Genomic DNA, 23,184 nt, shown 5'->3' with positions numbered 1-23,184 from the left:
CGTTGTCCATCGCCATGGCAACGATTACTGCGAACTGAACTACTAAACTGGACTGAACTTTGAGTCACTTTGAAATTTGGTCATTTACCCCTAGACAACGATAGAGCTTGATTGATGCTGTTATCTTAATTCTGTGCACATGTGTGGTTATCATTGCTGAACTGTTGCATTTATTATCCTTTCGATTACTATGTTGCTTGTTTCTTTAATAAAACTTTCTTAGTTCTAGTAATCCAGACTCCAACTGAGTGATCCATTTCTGCTGGTTTGGCAACCCAGTTACGGGGTACGTAACATAAGATAGGTTTCCAATGAGTAATCTGGAAATGCAGTTACATCTTGATCAAATAAAGTTAAAGCCATTAGAAGCTGATTTGGAAAGAAGTTGGTTAGAAGCTGTAAGTAAAGAGAAGGAATTCGAGGCTAGGGAGGCTATTAAGAAAAGGGAATTTGAAGAAAGAGAGGTCCATAAAAAAAGGGAATTTGAAGAAAGAGAAGCTGAAAACCAGAGGAAATTTGAGCTAGAGATGCAGAAATTAAAGTCTAGGAATCAATCTTCTGGTTCTACGAAACAGTTTATTTCTAGTCGTGAGGTTATTTTGGCTCCTCCATTTAATGAAGCTGAAGTGGACAAATATTTCCAGCATTTAGAAACTGTTGCTCTGAATTTAAAGTGGCTGAAAGAGCAATGGCCAGTGATGTTACAAAGTGTAATTAAAGGCAAGGCACGACAAGTTTATACAGCTTTAAAAGCTGAGCAAGCACTGAATTATGATATTGTTAAACAGCATATATTAAAGGCATATGAGTTGGTTCCAGAAGCGTATAGAGAAAGATTCAGAAATTTGAAGAAATCGGTGGAAAAAACTTATGTGGAATTGAGAGATGGGTTTCCTCCAAAAATGTGAATGGGGAGTATAATAAATTAAGAGAGCTGATTTTGCAGGAGAAATTTAAAAGAAGCATTCCTGTTGAAGTGAGAACATACTTAAACGAACGGGACACTGCTACATTGCAGGAGATTGCTAAATTAGCTGAAGAGTATGTTTTAATTCACAAGAATAAATTTTCTCCAGGTAAAATTTTTAAAAAGAAAAATGGCACAGAGAAAGGTAAACCGGAAATTAAATCTGAAGTTAGTGAGAAAAGTAAGGATGAAGGGAGACATGTGAAGGAAAGACATTTTGGTATTATTTGTAATTACTGTAAGAAACCAGGACATGTAGTAGCTACATACATCAAAGTTGCTGGTGAACGCAGCAGGCCAAGCAGCATCTATAGGAAGAGGCGCAGTCGACGTTTCAGGCCGAGACCCTTCGTCAGGACTAACTTCCTTCAGTTAGTCCTGACGAAGGGTCTCGGCCTGAAACGTCGACTGCGCCTCTTCCTATAGATGCTGCTTGGCCTGCTGCGTTCACCAGCAACTTTGATGTATGTTGCTTGAATTTCCAGCATCTGCAGAATTCCTGTTGTTTACATGTAGTAGCTAATTGCTTTCCATTGAAAAAGAAAAAGAAGCCGTCCCAGATGCTTGTGTGCAACATACTGAAAAAGCTGTAAAACCACAGGGTTCAGAAAATATTAATGAAGATGTGTCAGAGTCTGACCAAGTTAAGAGGGGGTATGAAAATTTTTATAACAGAAGGATTTGTATCCTTGAAAGAAGGATCCAATTCAGTACCAATAAGATTACTTAGAGATACTGGAGCTTCTCAATCACTAATATTAGACAGTGTGCTAACGTTTAGTGATGAGTCTGACATTGCTGAGGTAAATTATATAAGAGGAGTAGGGACTGCCCTTATGCCAGTACATTTACATAGAGTAAACTTAAGGTCAGGATTAGTTACAGGGGTTGTTAAAGTAGGACTACAATCCAGTTTACCTGTGAATGATGTTTCTCTTTTGTTACAGAATGATTTAGCAGGTGGACAAGTTTTTCTTGAAATGCATTTGACAATAAATTCAAATTCTGAGGAAACACAGAGGGATTCTAACACAGATTCTTCCTGTGTTGTAACAAGAGCTATGGCTAAAAAGACTGATGTACAGGATGAGGTTGTTACCCATGACAGTTCAAATCAAGATTCGAATTTTGAGGATGTATCAGAAACTTTCTTACCTACATTATTAGATCCGGATTTTGGTGGTAAGTCTAACCAGGAAGATTTGTCTTTATCTCGGAAGGAGATGATAGCCGAGCAGGGTAGAGATCCTGAGATAGTTAAATTAAAAGAACAAGCTCTTCCAGAGAGTGAAATTGAAAAAGTACCAGTAGGATATTATTTTGAAAAGGGGTTATTAATGAGAAAGTGGAGATCGCCTACAATTCATGCCAGTGAGGAATGGGAAGTTAATCATCAGGTAGTAGTTTCTAAAATTTACCGAAATGAGATTTTAACTATGGCTCATAGTATTCCTTTGGGTGGTCATTTAGGTGTAAAGAAAACTATGAACAAAGTTTCTAAACATTTTTATTGGCCTAGTTCAAGAAAAGACGTGGCGAGATTTTGTAGGACGTGTCATACGTGTCAAATCGTGGGTAAACCTAATCAGGTTACTCCAGTAGCCCCACTGCAACCAATTCCAGTATTTGGTGAGCCGTTCTCAAAAATCAATGTAGACCGTGTAGGTCCTTTGCCAAAAACTAAAACTGGACATCAATATTTGTTAACTATTATGTGCACAGCGTCTAGGTTTCCAGAGGCAGTACCTCTTAGGAATAGAACAGCCAAAACTGTGACAAAAGCTTTTATAAAATTCTTTACTTATTTTGGGATGCCAAAGGAAATACAATCGGATCAAGGTAGTAATTTTATGTCTGGATTGTTTCAGTAGATAGTTTATAAACTGGAGCAAAACAGATTATTTCATCAGCCTATCATCCAGAATCATAAGGAGCCTTGGAGAGATTTCATTCTACATTAAAAACTATGATTAGGACATATTGTGTGGAAAATGAAAAGGACGGGGATGAAGGTATACATTTACTATTTTTTGCAGTAAGGGAGGCAGTACAAGAATCATTAGATTTTAGTCCTTTTGAACTTGTGTTTGGGCATAGAGTTCGAGGACCTTTGGCCTTGTTGAAGGAACAGTGGATTAATAAAGAAGTACACACTAATTTGCTAGATTATGTTTTAAAATTTAAGGAAAGATTCTATAAAGCTTGTAGCTTGGCCAAGGAAAATTTAAAATTAACTCAAGAGAAGATGAAGACTTGGTATGATAAGGAAGCTAGGATGAGGTCATTTAAGCCTGGAGATAAGGTGTTGGTTCTTTTCCCAGTACAAACGAACCCATTACAAGCTGAATTTCATGGTCCTTATGAGATTAAATCTGAGGTAAATGATGTAGATTACGTGGTAAAAACTCCAGGTCGGAGAAAGACAACACAGCTGTGTCATATAAGTATGATAAAACCGTATTATCAGAGAGAAGTTGCTACTATGACTGTTGTGATCAATAATGAGTCTGATCTTGATAAAAACTTAGTGGAGGATTCATCTGAAACTCATTTTATACCCAACATTATTTCAGCCAGGTTACTAAATTCAAAAATTCTAGAAAATATTGATGAAAAATTAGCTAATTTACAGCCAGAGCAGAGGGAGCAGATGAAACAGTTAATTTTTAAATATAGAGATTTATTTCCAGATGTCTCTGTGATTTTTATTTGTGAATGATATAATGGTCTTTTGGAGGTCATCTGATGTAATTTTCCCGCCGATGTGAGGTCACGTGTTGACATGTGCACAACGGGTATATAAGGGAAGACCGCAGATGATGCAGTTAGTTTTTCATTTTTAGATTTCCAGCTAGAACGTACTGTGTCTCCGTTTCTGTTGCGTATTTGTTTTTATGATGTTGTTTCATTTTTAGAATGGTTGTTACATTCTGTTGCAAGGTACAATAGTGCTGGACTAGAAATTTTTGCTAGATGTGTTGATGTACCTTATTCCAGCAGTAGTACAAGAGAGTCAAGACTTTATCAAGTACAGGACCCGAAGGATTGAGAGGCGTCGGTATTAACAAAAGATCGACCTTATTGAGTCTTCGTTGAAGGAGTAGTGACCTGCATCGAAGATAACTCTTGCCAAAAGAGAAAAAGGGTTCATGCAAGGTGCTCTCTAGAATTTAAGGTCAGTTGTTTTAAACTGGTTATTTCCTGCATCGTGAATCCTTTGGACAGAACCAGCAGGAAAGTCGCATCTATGAAGAAATCCTTCTCCAAAGAAATCTTTCCCAATTGAACGTATAAATCTGTTGGACTTTCCAATTTACCATTTTAAGAACTATATCTGACTTTACCGCTTTAAGAACTGTTTTCGCATTTAATGCTTTAAGAACCAGTGCCGAGTGACAATTTGTTGAACGGCTGCATAGCGGTTAACTGCCGGTTAAGGTTTTCATTTCTTTTTTTTTATTGTTTATCCGTGTTTAATAAATGTTTGGTTGTTTTTATATAACCTGTCTCGGTTGATATTCATTGTTGCCGGTTATGTAACAGCTTGAACAGTATTAATTATCAGTGTGTGGGCACTACTAGCATTTATTGCACATTCTTAGTTGTTGTTGACTTGGTAAGCAATTTCAGATTGCCGTACTCGAGTCACATATAGCTTATAGCGCTGGTGAACTAATCAGTTTATAACTATTTTTGAAAAAGTTTATGCATTTTTAAAACGATAGATTATGAATTGAATTTAAATCCCACAGGTGGATTTTGAACTTAGACTTGTACAGCATTGCATAGCTTGCTGAAGGTGTGTGGGAATTTGAGGAAGTGATTAAAGACAGGTCACAATTTCAAAGTAAAAAATTGGCTATTGAGCCTTATGATGAAGAGGCATTTCTTCAGTTGGGTAGCAATGTATGGATCCTCAACCCAACTGGACTGGAAAGGTTCAGAGACAAATGATATTCAGATAAAAAAGGAATAAAAGAATTCCAGGGTTACTGCTGCAAAGTAACCCTTATGAAAGGATCTTAAAGAGCATCTTAGTAAAGCCTACAAAAAGTAGTGGATACAGCCCTGTCCATCAAAGGTAAAGGCCTATCCAATACCGAGCACATCTACATGGAACTCTGTCACAGGAAAGCAGCATCCATCAAAGGACCCTCAACACCCAAGCTATGCTCTCTCCCATCAGGAAGAAGGTACAGGAGCTTCAGGACTCACAGCACCAGGTTCCAGAAAAGTCACCATCCTCAACAATCAGGCTCCTGAACCAGAAGGAATAACTTCACTTGTCTCATCACTGAACTGTTCCCACAACCTGTGGACTGACTGTCAAGGAATCTTCATTTCATGTTGTTGGTATTTACTGCTTGTTTATTTATTATGTTCATTTTGTCTCATTTTTATTTACAGTTTGTCTTTTACATTTGGCTATCTGTCCATCCTGCTGGGTGCAGTCTTTCATTGATTCTTCTGTGCTTCTTGCAGTTACTGTGAATGCCCACAAGAAAATGAATCTTGGGGTAGTATATGATGACATAAATACATTTAGATAATAAACTTACTTTGAACTATGGTTTTAGTCCTTACTTTCAAAAGAAATGCACATTGGGTTTATAAATAAAGGCATTACAGAAACAAGGAAACCATAAAAATTCATATAGGAAAATCTTGTTTGGCTACAATTACACATTACATCCAGTTCCACACAGTATGGTTTAGAGAGGGTTCAGATGACTTATCAAAATGATTCCCCAACTGAAGGGTCTTAGTTACCTGAATTCGTTGTAGAATGTGGATTTTCAAAAAAGGAGAGCGTTAGAAAACTTGATATTACCAAAACCATAAAGGGTAAAGACACAGAGGAATCATTTTTAATGTTAGAAACAGGAACATTGGCTTTCGTTGGTGCAACTCTAACGAAAACCAATTTCCTCCGGGATCAATAAAGTATGACTATGACTATAAAATGCTGGCAATGGACAAAAGAACCTGCTACAACTTCAGGTTTTTTTTTAATTTCGAGAGTAGCTAAGGCCAATCCTATCGAGGACGGCAGATTCCGTTAGCGTTAAAAAGTGAACAATTAACTATTTTAGGAATAATCTGTAAGACTGTGAAGGATGGAACCTTATATACGCTCCGGAAGGATTTGATAGGCCGAACAGCCACCGTGACGAATTAATTGCATCTCAATCCGGCCCTCATTTAGGTGACTCTCGGCAACAGTTCATAGAGAAACCAATGAACTTCGCGCCACCAATAACTAGGGCATTGCCCGCCGGCCCAGCCTCCCCCCTACCAACCCTGGTGCCGGTAACAACAACACTCACCCGCACAAGGAGCCTTGACCAAAATCCGCCGAAAATCTATTCAAAATTTAACTACGACACTGCACATGCGCACGATCGCCCTGACGCGTTCGTCCAATTACGCTGTCAGTCACGCGCCTGCGTATTAATCCCTGCTACCTGCCGAGAGGGTCTTCCGGCTCCAACACTCGGCAGAACGCAGTTGGCTGCTCGGCGTGCCTGTGACATCACCATTGTTTATGTCTGCATGGTGCGCATGCCCAGTTTCTCGTCGGGGAGTTCAGCGTGTACTCTGCGCAAATCCGGGGCGGTTGCGGCCGCGCGCATGCGCTGTTGTTCGGGCGGGGAATTTAAACTGGACAGATGGGTTTCGGCTTAGAGGATATTTCTATCGTCTGTGTTCAGTTTCTGTTTCATCATCTTAGTTTCTGAATCGTCCATCTGTCATGCAGAGCTGCCGTTTCAGACTGCTTGTTGCTGAGAACAGGAAACTTGAGAGAAAGGAAGCGGAGTTTTGCTGAGGGATTGGGGGAAGGTAAATGCGTAACTGTTATTTTCTTCCTTATAATAAGCTGGTGAGGATCTTCTGGGACTTTCTACATTAAAAAAGCTGGTTAACTTTATAACAAGCAACACACAACAAAAATGCTGGTAAACGCAGCAGGCCAGGCAGCATCTCTAGGAGGAGGTACAGTCGACGTTTCAGGCCGAGACCCTTTGACAGGACTAACTGAAGGAAGAGTGAGTAAGAGTAACTCTTCCTTCAGTTAGCCCTGACGAAGGGTCTCGGCCTGAAACGTCGACTGTACCTCCTCCTAGAGATGCTGCCTGGCCTGCTGCGTTTACCAGCAATTTGATGTGTGTTGCTTGAATTTCCAGCATCTGCAGAATTCCTGTTGTTAACTTTATAGCAAGTTTTGTTAGGAGCTAATACGTATATATATTTTTTTTAGTTTTTCAACATCTGGAATCATGGGAGTGAATGATCTGTGGCAGATTTTGGAGCCTGTTAAAGAATATGTTCCATTGCAAAGTCTTAAGGGGAAAACGTTAGCTGTGGATATGAGTTTATGGGTCTGCGAGGCTCAAACGGTGAAGGGTATGATGGGAACAGTGAACAAGCCGCATCTCAGGTAATGTGAAATGTGTCCGAAATTCCCGTATGATGTTTTGCAATATTAAGCAATCTCTGCTGCGAATCTTTGGTTCTTCACTCGAATATGCTTTGATGTTATTATTCCTATTGAACAGACAAGGTGCTCACATGAGAGGAGGAGAAATAACATTCTACTAATGTGCTAGTGGTTGTCCCAGGACATTTTTTGAACTTGTTCTCTTGTTAATGTCACAAAGAGAAAAAGTGCTATCCTCTGGAATGGAGATTGAATAAAAATTGACTGGCCTTGTACTATTAGTGAACAGTAACACAATGGAAGTAATGGGAATCATCTAGACTTTTAAGCATGACTCAATTTGATGAAATGAAGGTGATGATACTGCACACAGATTGAGGATAATATTATTATCAGAAAGTTAAGAATCAACTCAAATTGAAATCCGTTTTGTCACATTCCTTGTTCTGTGTATATCTATAACTAATTATCAGGTCGAAATGATATGGTGGGCAATTTTGCTCATCAGCATAATAGCTATTGATGTTAAAAGAGAAACTATTAGAATACTTTAGATTATTAATTTAATTAGAATTAGAACAGGTGGATAATAGACAATAGGTGCCATTCGGCCCTTCGAGCCAGCACTGCCATTCACTGTGATCATGGCTGGTCATCCACAATCAGTGCCCCATATCCCTTGACACCACTATCATTAAGAGCTCTATCTATCGAATTGACCTCCACTGCCTTCTGAGGCAGAGCATTCCACAGATCCACAACTCTGGGTGAAAAAGTTTTTCCTCAACTCTGTTCTAAATGGCCTACCCCTTATTCTCAAATTGTGGCCTCTGGTTCTGGACTCCCCCAACTTCGGGAACATGTTTCCTGCCTCTAGTGTGTCCAATCCTTTAATAATCTTATATGTTTCAATAAGATCCACTCTATCCTTCTGAATTCCGGTGTATACAAGCCCAGTCGCTCCAATCTTTCAACATATGACAGTCCCGCCATCCTGGGAATTAACCTTGTGAACCTCTGCTGCTCTCCCTCAATAGAAAGAATGTCCTTCCTCAAATTTGGAGACCAAAACTGTACACAATACTCCAGGTGTGGTCTCACCAGGGCCCTGTACAACTGCAGATGGACCTCTTCGCTCCTATACTCAACTCCCCTTGTTATGAAGGCCAGCATGCCATTAGCTTTCTTCACTGCCTGCTGTACCTGCATGCTTACTTTCAGTGACTGATGAACAAGGACTCCTAGATCTCGCTGTACTTCCCCTTTTCCTAACTTGACACCATTCAAATAGTAATCTGCCTTCCTGTTCTTGCCACCAAAGTGGATAACCTCACATTTATCCACATTAAACTGCATCTGCCCACTCACCCAACCTGTCCAAGTCATCCTGAATTATCTCAACATCCTCCTCACATTTCACACTGTCACCCAGCTTTGTGTCATCTGCAAATTTGCTGATGTTACTTTTAATTCCTTCATCTAAATCATTAATGTATATTGTAGATGGCTGCAGTCCCAGCACCGAGCCTTGCGGTAACCCACTAGTCACTGCCTGCCATTCTGAAAAGGACCCATTAATCCCTACTCTTTGTTTCCTGTCTGCCAACCAGTTTACTATCCATGTCAGTACCCTACCCCCAATACCACATGCTCTAGTTTTGCCCACTAATCTCCTATGTGGGACCTTATCAAAGCCTTTCTGAAAGTCCAGGTATACTACATCCACTGGCTCTCCCTTGTCCATTTTCATAATTACATCCTCAAAAAATTCCAGAAGGTTATTCAAGCACGATTTCCCCTTCATAAATCCATGCTGACTCGGACTGATCCCGTTACTGCTATCCAAATGTGCCGCTATTTCATCCTTTATAATTGACTCCAGCATCTTCCATGTGTTTCCAGTTGAATACACTGGATGTTTGAAAGCAAAGGACAGTACCATTATCATAGAAAAAGATGAGATTATGAACAGATGGACTGAGTATATTCAGGAATTGTTTGAAGACGATCGGGGTGAAAAACCAAAAATTAAGAAAAACATTGAAGGCCCAAGTATTTTAAAATCTGAAGTTCGTAATGCAATAAAGAAGATGAAGAAAGGAAAGGCCGCAGGTCCTGATGAATTAGTAATCGAACAATTTATCGCCCTTGAAGATTATGGAATTGAAAAACTTACTACTTTAATCAATGACATTTATGAGACTGGAATAATACCAGAAGAGGTGAAAAAATCAGTATTTATCACTCTTCCTAAGAAACCTGGAGCAATAGAATGTGAATTACATAGGACCATAAGTTTAATGAGTCATATCACCAAGATACTTCTAAGAATTTTGATGACAAGAGCTAAAAGTAAGAAACAAGCTGAAATAGGTAAAGAACAATGTGGTTTTGTGAAAGACAAAGGTACAAGAAACGCAATATTGATGTTAAGGATACTATCAGAACGAGCTGTTCAAGTGCAAAAAGATTTGTTTGTTTTATCGTCTACACAAAAGCATTTGATAAAGTGAAGCACAATAAGTTATTTGAAATATTACAGAAAACTCTGGATCTAGATTCGAAAGACCTCTGCCTAATCAGAAACCTGTACTGGGAACAAACTGCCACTGTAAGAATAGATGGAGAAGTGAGTCAGTTTACGAAAATCAGGAGAGGCGTTAGACAAGGGTGTGTTTTCTCCCCTGATTTATTTAATGTGTACAGTGAAACAATATTACAAAAAATAAGAGAAATCTTGGGAACCAAGTTGGGGGTGAAAACATCAATAATTTCAGATATGCGGATGACACTGTGTTAATTGCAAGTACAGAGGAAGAACTACAAAACTCAATTGATATAGTTGTTGAAGAAAGTGCAAAAATGGGTGTATCTATCAATTGCAAAAAGACAGAATGTATAGTGATATCCAAAAAGAAGGAGAATCCTAGCTGCAGGCTGAGAATAAAGGGGGAAGACATAAAGCAAGTACAGAACTTTTTCCAACACACATCAAAGTTGCTGGTGAACGCAGCAGGCCAGGCAGCATCTCTAGGAAGAGGTACAGTCGATGTTTCAGGCCGAGACCCTTCGTCAGGACTAACTGAAGGAAGAGTTAGTAAGAGATTTGAAAGTGGGAGGGGGAGGGGGAGATCCAAAACGATAGGAGAAGACAGGAGGGGGAGGGATGGAGCCAAGAGCTGGACAGGTGATTGGCAAAAGGGGATATGAGAGGATCATGGGACAGGAGGCCCAGGGAGAAAGACAAAAGGTGGAGGGGAACCCAGAGGATGGGCAAGGGGTATAGTCAGAGGGACAGAGGGAGAAAAAGGAGAGTGAGAGAAAGAATGTGTGTATAAAAATAAATAACGGATGGGGTACAAGGGGGAGGTGGGGCAGTAGCGGAAGTTAGAGAAGTCGATGTTCATGCCATCAGGTTGGAGGCTACCCAGATGGAATATAAGGTGTTGTTCCTCCAAACTGAGTGTGGCTTCATCTTTACAGTAGAGGAGGCTGTGGATAGACATATCAGAATGGGAATGGGATGTAGAATTAAAATGTGTGGCCACTGGGAGATCCAGCTTTCTCTGGCGGGCAGAGCGTAGGTGTTCAGCAAAGTGGTCTCCCAGTCTGCGTCGGGTCACTCTCTCTCTTTCTCTCACTCTCCTTTTTCTCCCTCTGTCCCTCTGAATATACCCCTTGCCCATCCTCTGGGTTCACCCCCCCCACCTTGTCTTTCTTCCCGGACCTCCTGTCCCATGATCCTCTCGTATCCCTTTTGCCAATCACCTGTCCAGCTCTTGGCTCCATCCCTCCCCCTCCTGTCTTCTCTTATCATTTCGGATCTCCCCCTCCCCCTCCCACTTTCAAATCTCTTACTAACTCTTCCTTCAGTTAGTCCTGACGAAGGGTCTCGGCCTGAAACGTCGACTGCACCTCTTCCTACAGACGCTGCCTGGCCTACTGCGTTCACCAGCAACTTTGATGTGTGTTGTCAGAGTACTGAAACGTTATGTTTATCCAGTTATGTTATATGGCTTAGAATGTTGGACAATATCTAGTAACATGAGGAAATGAATTGAAGCAGCAGAGATGTGGTTTTTGAGGAGGATGCAAAGAATATCATGGACGAAATGAACATCTAACGGGGATGTCATGAACAGAGCAAACACAGAAAGAAAAATAAAGTATGAGATCATGGAAAGGCAACGTAATTTCATTGGACATGTGATTAGGAAAGAGGAGTTAGAATGCATGGTAATTATGGAAAAGATTGAAGGAAAAAAAGCAAGAGGAAGACAAAGACAAGTGATGATGGAGACAGCAGTCAGAGAACTGGAAGCGAATACCAATGAAATAATCCACTTGACCCGAAATAGGAGTGTGTGGGCCATGGCAGTCGAAGCTCAAACTGGGCACGGCACCTGATGATGATGATGATTAGAATATTTAGATTGGTTACCAGTAAAATGACTTTTCCATTTCAAGTAGAATCTTTCATTGACATATTTCTGACATTTGATACTCAAAATTTTGAAATTTTCCCATTTCTTCAGTCGTGTATCTCTGATTTTTGTTTTAATTTCAGGAATTTGTTTTTCCGCATTTCATATCTCACTTTGATGGATGTGAGACTTGTCTTTGTGGCGGAAGGTACTGCACCAAAACTGAAGGCTGACACAATGAGTAAACGGAATGAGATGCGACATGGTGGGACCAGGAAGCCAGGAAGTTGTACTGTTCAGACTGGAAGATCCCGTTTTAAATCTGTTCTTAGAGAGGTCAGTGAGTTCTCTCGTCTGAGAGGTATAGTTTGGCACCTTGACCAGGGACCCCTGAATATTATCCCTCTTGGTATCAAAGTTATTGTCACTTCTTAGTCATAGTCATACTTTATTGATCCCGAGGGAAATTGGTTTTTGTTACAGTTGCACCGTAAATAATTAAATAGTAATATGTAAATTATGCCAGGAAATAAGTCCAGGACCAGCCTATTGGCTCAGGGTGTCTGACCCTCCAAGGGAGGAGTTGTAAAGTTTGATGGCCACAGGCAGGAATGACTTCCTATGACGCTCTGTGTTGCATCTCAGAGGAATGAGTCTCTGGCTGAATGTACTCCTGTGCCCAACCAGTACATTATGTAGTGGATGGGAGACATTGTCCAAGATGGCATGCAACTTGGACAGCATCCTCTTTTCAGACGCCACTGTCAGAGATTCCAGTTCCATCCCACAACACCACTGGCCTTACGAATGAGTTTGTTGATTCTGTTGGTGCTACCCTCAGCCTGCTGCCCCAGCACACAACAGCAAACATGAATTTGCTATTGAAATTCATTTTTAATTCCACTCATTCAAATGTTAACCAGGGCTTTACACTGAATATTAATGAAGGTATTACTGAACCCTGCCCTTTATGTTTTCTGAAATAAATTGTATTTTGAATTTTTAACTATTGGTTGAAATTTTTTTTTAAACAGTGAAACATGATAATTGACAAATAGTTCTTTTGGAACTAGTATTGTTTGATATTGCAACCTCTTAACTATCACTGTGGATTAGGAATTTACTTAATCCGTCTTATTATTGTATTAATGCAATGTAATAATTATGTTAAGACTAAAACCTTAGTTTAAATCCCAAATGAAGAATGCTAGTAATCCACCATTAAAATGGATTAGATATTACATGTAATGGATTTCTTTTTGCTTTGTATCATATTAACAAGTGGAATTATTTTTAATGCTTTTTCTCTTTTTGGTAGAGAAAGTTGCTGTTTATGACTAGTTGTCTCTTGTGTTTAATCAATGAAGATGGGTTTTGCTTCAGTGAAATGCTCCATTAGTAAGTCTAAGGTTAAGTTGGTTTGGCTTAAAGCCAGTTGTCAGAGTGAGATTGCATACAAATGTAATGTTTATTTGCACATGTGAGAACCCACTTGGTGTTTTGTTTAAATAATGTTTTCGCATTGAAATTCAACATCTGATGCAGACTGGCCATAATTTCCACTGAGGTTTTGTGCAAATCTAACACATTTTACTCCAAATTGTTTTTGTATTCAAATATCTACTAAAATTATCCTGTAAAAATTGAGTGAACTGAGATTTATTTTTCTTTTGCAGTGTTGTGAATTGCTGGATTATTTGGGTAATCCATGGGTTTGTGCCGCTGGTGAGGCTGAAGCTATGTGTGCCTATCTGAATGAAAATGGATATGTTGATGGTTGCATCACCAATGATGGTGATGCTTTCCTATACGGTGCTCAGACTGTGTACAGAAATTTGACAATAAACACAAAGGTACCTCAGATTTTACATGTTATGATATATTAGCCTTATCATCAGATTCTGCTCTTAAAAACTATTGCACAATTTCTGTCTGTGTGCATTTTCTGTGGTGTATTTTCTCTTTGTCTTGAGTCATTTAGCTCAAAGGAAGCGAAGGGAAATTTAAGGCTATTGGAGAATAGGAAGAGTTAGTTTAAAGTAATTCCAGTCATTAATGTGAAATTATTCGGGCATTGAGAACAATCAACAAAAAATTAGCTAATATGGTGCACTTACTTGTCAAAGAATGCAACAGGTATTCAACTGGTGTGATTGAAACCATTATAGTCTCCGATACCTCTCCCTCTATTTTCTTCATTAAAACACAGAATGATAGCATTTGTTTCTAGAGGATTAGAAGCAAGGTTGCAATGCTGAGACATTATACTGTATTGGTCAAACCACATTTTAGAGTATTGTGAGCACTTTTCGGCCCCAAATCTAACAAGGAATGCACTGGCATTGGAGAGGGTCCAGAGGAGGTCAAGGAGAATGATCGTGGGAATGCAAGTGTTAACACATGAAGAGCGTTTGATGTGACCGGGCATATACTCGCTGGAGATTTCATTTTGACCTATCAAATATTGGAAGGACATGGTGAGGATTTTTCGAATAGAGGAAGAGTACAGGACCAGAGGGGACAGCGTCAGAAGAGAAGGGTTCTATTTAGAACAGAGATGAGGAGGAATTTCTTTAGCCAGAGGCTGACTGGTGTCTGAAATTTTTTGCCACAGGCAGCTGTGGAGGCCAAGTCATTAGGTACATTTAAAGTGGAGGTTGATACATTCTCGATTAGTAAGGATATCAAAGGTTACAGGAAAAAGGCAGGGCAATAGGGTTGACAGGAAAAATAAACCAACCATGATCGAACGGAGGAGCAGATTCTTTGGGCCAAATAGCCTATAACTCTATATCTTATGATCTTATCTTATTATATTCTAATTTCTGAGGCTTGAGCTGAGATTCAGTTTGCAAATGCCTTATAGTGCTACAGTAGTAAGTACTATAATTGATACTAGTCAGGAGTGTTTGTACAAGTTACCCATCAAGGATAATGCCAAAATTTACTGCTCGGTGCACTGCTCTCCAGAATATGTCTTAAACTACATAAAATGTATTCTACTGTCAGCAGATAGCAAATTATACTAGTAGAGGATATGACAGGATCTTTTTCCTCATACCAAGATGCATATTAGACTTGGGAAGTTCAGTTCTTACTGTATTCTGCAGATTGCATTTTGTGTTTATCTAAACAGTGACCCAGTTATGTGTGGAAAGATTGTTAAATGATGGGGCAAAGAATCATTTGGCTACTGTATGTGGGGTAGTCAATATTTCATTATTATCAGCTGCAGGGTCTATGCCAAGTACTTGCATTTTGGGCGGAGTCACTAGGGCAGACTATTAATTTTTGTTTTATTCTTCATTTTAATAGGATCCTCATGTGGACTGCTACAAAATGTCAGCAATAAAATCCCAGTTAGGCCTTGACCGGGATGCATTAATTGGATTGGCAATTCTGCTTGGATGTGACTACCTTCCAAAAGTATGGTTTGATTTTAAAGTTGTAATTGCACAAATAAATTGTAATATGCATTAGCTGATAACTAAATTATAGACCATCCACAACTTATAGATTCCTGACTCGTGTTTAGCCTGAACATGAATGTTTGGGAAACTGATGGGATGAATTTGCCTGCTGCCACATGGGTGAAGACATCCTCTGGCAGGTGAGAAGTGTGGTGGAATATACGCCACATCGCTGGAAAACTACAAGCCCCATTTCCAGAAAAGTTGGGATATTTTCCAAAATGCAATAAAAACACTGGCCCACGTTCTCCTTACCAGGCTATTATTATGCCTAAACCCATCTGGACCAAAGCCCTCCATACTCCTCGCACCTATACACTCATCCAAACGTCTCTTAAATATTGCATTTTAACCCACATCCCATCATTTCTGCTGACAGCTCATTCCACACTTACACAATCTTCTGAGTGAAGAAGGCCCCCTTCATGTTCCTCTTAAATATTTCACTTTTCACCCTTTATTTATGACCTCTAATTCTAGACTCATCCACATATTTTGCATTTACCCTATCTATACCCCTCAATTTTGTATACCTCTATCAAATATCCACTCATTCTCCTATGCTGCAGGGGAAAATCTCCTAACCTTTCCTTATAATTCAGGTCCGCAAGTCCCAGCACCATCCTTGTAAATTTTCCCTACACTTTCAATCTAATTGGTACCTTTACTGTAGGTGACCAGAACTGTACACACAATTGTTGACCTCAGCAAAGTCTAATCCCTCTGATCCTCCACAATGCTGAGTCATGCCATTAATGCTATATTCTGCCATCATATTTGACCTACCAAAATGAGCCATGTTACACTTATCTAGGTTGAACTCCATCTGCCACTTCTCAGCCCAGTTTTGCATCCTATCAATGTCCCGCTGTAACCTCTGACAGCCCTCCAGACTATTCACAACACTCCCAACCTTTGTGTCATCAGCAAATTTACTAACCCATTCCTCCACTTCCTCATCCAGGTCATTATAAAAATCACAGTGTTTACCCGACAATTCGACAAGGGATAGAGAGATGTCACCCATTTCCCAGCAAAGGGGGACACCAACAAACAGTCACTATTACAATGTTAGTCTGCTGCATCACGTTTTATTCTGCGATTCTCCCAACTCGAGAATCGGCAGCAAACTCAGAGAGGGAGAGGTTGACTACAGAAACCTCTGCCGTGAAGTCCTGATGTTCCTTCTCCCACGACATCTCATTTGGTGGTACCGGCCTGGAATTGGTCATCCAAAGGGCCGCTCCCCTGGAAGCGTCATCTTCCATGCCGCACCTGGAAAATGTCGGAAAACGACCAGGTGGCCGGTGAGCTCCAAGAATGGGAACTCATCACCATAGAAAAACTGCAGTTTGAGTGCTGTTGCAGGTCAGGGAGCTCAAAAGAACTCCAGCCGCCTTGAAAAGGGGTGGGAAAAAAAGAAACATTTAAGAGGGGAACTTAAGCTGTTTCTGTTGGTGAGCTTGGAGAAGCAGCCACTTGGTGCCATCTTAGCTCCGCCAACCACATTATATACCTGTAGAAGCCCAGTATCACATCTCTCTAGTTAAGGACTCTGTATATTCACTAAAGAAACTTCCCTGAAACCTTATTGACAAACTCTGTGGCATCTAGTGCTTTTACAGTGCGAGAATCCCAGTAAATATTTGGAAAGTTAAAATCACTAACTACTACAACCTTGTATTTTGTGCAGCTCTCCAAATTTGCTCCTTTTAAATCCTGTGGGCTCTTATGTAGTTTATAATATAATCCCAGTAATGTGGTCATCTGTTCCTTATTCCTCATTTCTGCCCATATAGCTTCAGTAGATGAGCCCTCCAGTCTGACCTGTCTGAGCACTGATGTGGTGTTTTCCCTGAATAGTAATACCACCTCTTCACTTTTAATAGCTTCCCTCTCTATCATGTATAAAACAACAGAACCCCAGAACATTGAGCTACAAATCCTCCTGCAATCTAGTCTCACTAATGGCTACAATAACATGATTCCATGTGCTGATCCATCCTTACATTGAAATAGATCCAACTCAGGCATTAGTCCCACCATTCTGAACCTTTCAGTTCCTGTCTTTGTATGTAGGGTTAACGTCTTCTTTCCCCACAGCCACTCCACGAGCTGTGCTGGCACTCCGGTTCCCATTCTCCTGCAGATCTAGTTTAAACACCCCACTGCAGTACTAGCAAAACTTCCCACAAGGATATTGGTCCCCTCCAATTCGGGTGCAAACTGTCTTGTTTCCGCTTTCCCTGGAAGAGAGTGCAATGATTCAAAAATCTTAAGCTCTCCTTAGCCAAGTATTAAACTGTATTACCTTCTTATTTCTAGCCTTACTAGCAAGTGGCATCGGTAGCAATCCTGAAATCACGTCCCCAGAGGTCCTGACTTTTAATTTAACACCTAACTTTCTAAACTCTGTAGGACCTTATCTCCCTTCCTGCCAAAGTTCATCCAGCTCCAGCTCCCTGATGCAGTCTGTTAGTAACTCCAACTTGATGCATCAATTACTTGATGCAATGATGTCATCATTGGAGGTCTTCCCACATCCCACAAGTGTCATTCTCACTGTTCTAAATGTGTGAAGAGAGAGAAAGAAAACAATTAATTTACCTTGGCCTTCACCTCTTCTTGCAGAAGCCTCTTGAGATAAAACCTCAAGCTCCCACTCAACAATGACCATCCCGAATTTTTAAAAAAATTGTCCCTCGCCAATTGCTGAATAAACCAAGCCCAAGCTCACTGCAAAATTCCAATCATCCCTGCTTGCTTTTTTAAATGTCACCCTCACTCACCATAAGCAATAGCTTGTACAATCTCAACCCCCTAAACACCCGGAATCTTGGCACCATCCAGTGCAAAATAGCTCATAGGCACCTCCTAATCCACATCTCTGCAATATGTTATTTAGGTACAATCTCTTCCAAACCCACAACATCTACCACCAGATAGAAAAAAGGCAGCAAGTTAATGGAAACATGGCTGGATGCTGGTTTCCTTCCCAAGTCACATACCAATTGTGATTTGGAGATGTATTACCATCCTTCATCACTGGGTCCTGATAGACACCACTACTACTACTACGTTGACTTAGGCCTAGACACCACATTACTGCATTGTGGGGAATACATTCAAAAGAACTACGGTGGTTGAAGAAGGTGACTCTTGCCAACTTCTCAAAGGAAATTAAGTTGAGCAATAAATGCTGATCTTGTCAATAAAAACAGAAATTTGAAAAAAAGCTAAAGACAAGAAATGGCCTGTTTCTTTTAGTTTATTGTTCAGTTGAAAGAAATCTAAAAGATATATTTTTCCTTCAGAGAATGGAATCTTTTACTGGATTTTATTAATTGAATTTTTAATCGCCCAGTTACACAAATAGGATTAGTTTACATGTCTAAAAGAATATATTCTAGTTTCATGGTACTAGCTTAATAATTTAACCTCTGAGGCATGATAACATTGTCGTTTTAACTTCTGTGTGTATTTGATGATACAGATTTTGAATAAAGTGCAAAAAAAGAGCCTGCTTCCACAGTTTAATGTGTTCAAAGCCATTTAAGATTTGTTTACCACCAATTTGTGAACCCTTTTGAATAAACAAATATTTTAGAAGTGTTTATATTTTAAAAAAACAGAAAGATAAAATTGGCCTGGGTAATGATTCTGGTGCAAAACCTGTGAGTTCACTGGTTCGTTCTTGTAGTCCCATTGTTGTTAGATCCATTTTATCTCTATATACTTTGAGATTTTCTGTTAAAAATCTGTCTATTGTTTTTACTTTTCTGTCTCTAGGGAGTTCCAGGGGTTGGGAAGGAATTGGCTTTGAGGTTGGTTGTGACAATGAATGGGCAGAGTCTGCTTCAAAGGTAAACTTAACCCTTGGATAATTGACAGCTTCTAAGGAAGTTTTATCTCCTGGAGTTGACCTTTCTTCTAGATTACATTCTAACATAGTGTAATAACAGCAACATGACTGTAAAAAAAAACTACCCAAATACTAAGAATACAGAACTATAAAATGGTTAAATTATAGCTTAAAGGAAAATGAATGTTTTAACTTTATTCATACCGACACATCCTCATTCTCCCGTGCACATTCTTTCTCTTCCTTTTAACTTCCTCAAATCTACTGGCAGTGTTACAGTTTCTTAACATTTCAGCTTGTAAATCTTTACTTTCCACTTCAGAATCAGAATCAGGTTTATTATCACCAGCATGTGATGTGAAATTTGTTAAATTAGCAGCAGCAGTTCAATGCAATACATAATCTAGCAGGGAGGTAAAAATAATAATAAATAAAATCAATAATAAACAAGTAAATCAATTATGTATATTGAATAGATTTTAAAAAAACATACAAAAACAGAAATATTGTATATTTGTATTTTTAAAAAGAGTGAGGTAGTGTCCAAAGATTCAATGTCCATTTGGGAATCGGATGGCAGAGGGGAAGAAGCTGTTCCTGTATCACTGAGTGCGTGCCTTCAGGCTTCTGTACCTCCTACTTAGTGGTAACAGTGAGAAAAGGGCATGCCCTGGGTGCTGGCGGTCCTTAATAATAGATGCTGCCTTTCTAAGACACTGCTCCCTACAGATGTCCTGGGTACTTTGTAGGCTAGTACCCAAGATAGAGTTGATTAGATTTACAACCTTCTGCAGCTTCTTTCGGTCCTGTGCAGTAGCCCCTCCATACCAGATGGTGATGCAGCCTGTCAGAATGCTCTCCACGGTAACAACTATAGAAGTTTGAGTGTATTTGCTTACATGTCTAATCTCTTTAAACTCCTAATAAAGTATAGCTGCTGCCTTGCCTTCTTTATAACTACATCGATATGTTGGGACCAGGTTAGATCCTCAGAGATCTTGACAGCCAGGAACTTGAAGCTGCTCACTCTCTCCACTTCTCATCCCTCTGAGGATTGGTATATATTCCTTTGTCTTACCCTTCCTGAAGTCCACAATCAGCTCTTTCATCTGACTGACGTTGAGTGCCAGGTTGTTGCTGTGGCACCACTCCACTAGTTGGCATATCTCACTCCTGTATGCCCCTTTCATCCTTTCAATTCATTTTGAAGTGGCATGTATGATTTTAGCTTTCAGAGATTTATCTCCAGAGATTTGTACAAACAATATTGCAACCAAAACATGGGCAATGTGGATATAATTAATGGTGAAATATTTTGTATGCATTGATTTTAATTTATATTTTTTCAAAATAAAGTTAAAGTGTGAAAAGATGACTGTACTTGACTTTCCAGGTTTAAGCTATGGAAAAGAGAGTTTGATGAAACTGCTGGTACTCATGATTCCATTGTTAAAAAGAAAGCACACTGCTCATTGTGCCAACACTCAGGTAAGCAGCTCTTGAAATTTCTCTTCTTTCATGGAACGTATTGCTAGTAATGCAGCAGTTAATACCGTCCTGATTGTCTGAAGAAGGTTGTTAATAAGACACTTGTCTGAACTGCTACAGTCTGTATGGTGAGGGTAATTTGCCAGCATGGTTGGATTATACATTTTATGATTCTTGCTGGCAATGATAAAGGAGAAATAATACCGTATGTATACATTCAGGACTTTGCTGAATTTAAGAGGGAATTCCCATGTCATTGTGGTTCATATGCCTGTTCTGCATTGCCTTTTGTAGTAACATTCAACTGGTAAGGCTTGAAGGATCCAGAAGTCTAAAATCAAACTTGTGGAGGAACCCAGTGGGTCAAGTAGCATCTGTGGAGACAAAGAATAGTTGACATTTGAGGTCGAGATCCTGCATAACATCTGGGTGATGGCTGGATACAGACGAGGTAAAATATGGGTACCTGGAGCCTGATGAGGAGAAGGAAAAGTAGAGACAGAGACTAAAAGATGATAAGTCAAGTCAAATAAGTGAGGAATGATGGGCAGATAGATCAGTGGGGGGCACTGTGGGGGACAAATCTGAGTAATGGAGTGGGAATGTTTGGAAATGAAAAAGGCGAACAGAGAGAGAGAGAGAACCTAGGCAGACTAGTTAGAGTGGGCAAGGGTGGGGGTGAGGTTGACATAAAATTTGGTTGTAGGCCAAGTGCAACTAAGTGCAACTTGAAGTGCTGTTCACTAGTTTCCCTTTGGCTTTACCAATGCAGTGGACAAGGCCAAGAGAATACAGGTTGGTGTGGAAGGGGGAATTGAAGGACTTTGACCTCCACAGATGCTACTTGAACTACTGGATACCTCCCCAGCAGGTTTTCTTTACTGAAGATTTTAGTATCTGTAGTCTCTTGTGCCTACAGGTTCCTGAAGTTTTTGACAATATGTACCTTTTGGATAAAACATTGCAATCCCAGAGAAAGGTTGAAGAGTCAATGCTTTAATATGGTGGGTGGAGTTCAGATCAAAGAGGGTACAATGTCCTAGATGCTGCACAACTTGGAGTTGTTGCCGTTGCAGCCATTAAGGGAAGTGGGAAAACATTTGATCACCCTCCTGACCATTATAGATGGTGCCATGTGTGAGTGATGGGGATTCACTTGGTGCAGAATAACCATTCTCTGTTTTGCACTTGTAGCTGCTATTTTTCCATAATTGGTTCATTTCATTTAATTGTACACTCAGCACATTCATTAAAGCATTAAAGAAGAATTGATGATGGTAATGCCATTGTATGTCATGAAGAAGTGGTTATACCTTCTCATTTTGAAGATGTCGCTGCCGAGCATTGATGTGGAACAAGAGTTTTACTTGCTGCTTATCATTACAAGGCTGAACATTGTCCAAGTCTTGCTGGATCATTGTCTGCGGGTTTTGAATGGAACTCAACATTGCAATGATCTATCATCCGAGTTTTTGATGAGTAGAGATGATTGGGTATTACAATGCTGTCATTGGACTTTTGAGCTATTATATAGGTAAAACATTCTAGATGTTCTCATTACTGACTATATTTGGATATCTACACTGCCAGTAGCATGTTGCTTTGAATAGGAATTGCTGGTTCTTTCCAGGTATATAATAATAAATAGTCTTCATTTAAACTATTACATTTTTCAGATATTTTTAGTATTGTACTTTAAGGTAACAGCAACTTGAATTACTATCAAAGCCAAAGGGAAGCAGACATTGAACTACAGAAAAACCGAGGTCACCATAAAGGCTGCTTGAAGTAATGTGTATTAAAGAGAGCCTTAAAGGAGAATTGAGAAGCAAAAACAGTCAGGAAAGAATTACTGCTTCTAATTGTTAAACTAATAGCATTTCAAATAAACGCATAAATGCACAGCACAATCCATACCTTGCAAATTTTTCAATCAACTGCAGTAAATTACACTCTATACTACTGTGTTTCATTTAGGATTCGCTGGGAAGCATGCAACCAAAGGTTACCAGTTGTCTCTGAGTGACCAGTCTTGTTTACTGCATAGCAATGTCTACCAATGTCCTTGTGATTGTCATCAGGCAGAGGAGAAGAGGAAAAACAACTCTCTGGAGAACATCATCAAAAAGTAAGTCCCTTCCCCACTATGAAGATGTACCGTCTTAGATGAGTATTTTGCATATGGGATTATTCAAATATGAATGCAAATTGCTTTCAAATATAAAATTTCCTGGTTAATATTATGTTCTATTGAATTGTGTAGATCAGGGGTCCCCAACCCTTTTTGTACCATGAACCAGTTTAATATTGACAATATTCTTGCGGACTGGCCATTGTGGCGGGGTGGGGGGGGGGGAAGGTGCGGGTGTTAGTCAACAGTGGACATGACAGGGATTGAGGAAAGGTGCAGCTGACTCGTATCGTTTCATATCACCAAATCATATCGTTTCCTCGCGGCCCGGTAGCGCATGCTTTGCAGCCCGGTACCGGTCCGTGGCCTGGTGGTTGAGGACCACTGGTATAGATCAGTAGAG

The 23,184-nt window shown here is 39.8% G+C and overlaps 2 protein-coding genes across 3 annotated transcripts in view; one reads left to right on the top strand and one right to left on the bottom strand.

Annotated features, from left to right (window-relative positions):
• The window catches only part of si:dkey-119f1.1 (Structural maintenance of chromosomes protein 6-like), an 80,692-nt gene extending 74,319 nt beyond the window's left edge, over window positions 1–6,373 (bottom strand). The window contains exon 1 of one of the 2 annotated variants that reach the window (XM_063037232.1): window positions 6,295–6,373. The gene's annotated coding sequence lies outside the window, so the exon portion shown is untranslated. The remainder of the gene's footprint in view (window positions 1–6,294) is intronic. The other variant, XM_063037212.1, reaches the window with a different exon arrangement.
• Window positions 6,374–6,627: 254 nt separating this feature from the next.
• LOC134358698 (flap endonuclease GEN homolog 1) overlaps window positions 6,628–23,184 on the top strand; it is a 38,357-nt gene continuing 21,800 nt past the window's right edge. The window contains exons 1-8 of the mRNA XM_063071158.1: window positions 6,628–6,808; window positions 7,227–7,406; window positions 11,974–12,166; window positions 13,507–13,683; window positions 15,146–15,256; window positions 19,090–19,163; window positions 20,556–20,650; window positions 22,628–22,778. Of these exons, the coding sequence (XP_062927228.1) occupies window positions 7,246–7,406; window positions 11,974–12,166; window positions 13,507–13,683; window positions 15,146–15,256; window positions 19,090–19,163; window positions 20,556–20,650; window positions 22,628–22,778 (962 nt within the window). The 5' untranslated portion in view covers window positions 6,628–6,808; window positions 7,227–7,245. The remainder of the gene's footprint in view (window positions 6,809–7,226; window positions 7,407–11,973; window positions 12,167–13,506; window positions 13,684–15,145; window positions 15,257–19,089; window positions 19,164–20,555; window positions 20,651–22,627; window positions 22,779–23,184) is intronic.

The sequence above is a fragment of the Mobula hypostoma genome, chromosome 2 (genome assembly GCF_963921235.1).
Source record: "Mobula hypostoma chromosome 2, sMobHyp1.1, whole genome shotgun sequence".
NCBI classification, from domain to species: domain Eukaryota; kingdom Metazoa; phylum Chordata; class Chondrichthyes; order Myliobatiformes; family Myliobatidae; genus Mobula; species Mobula hypostoma.
Note: the sequence above shows the minus strand (reverse complement) of the source record. Positions and strands in the feature narration are given on the sequence as shown.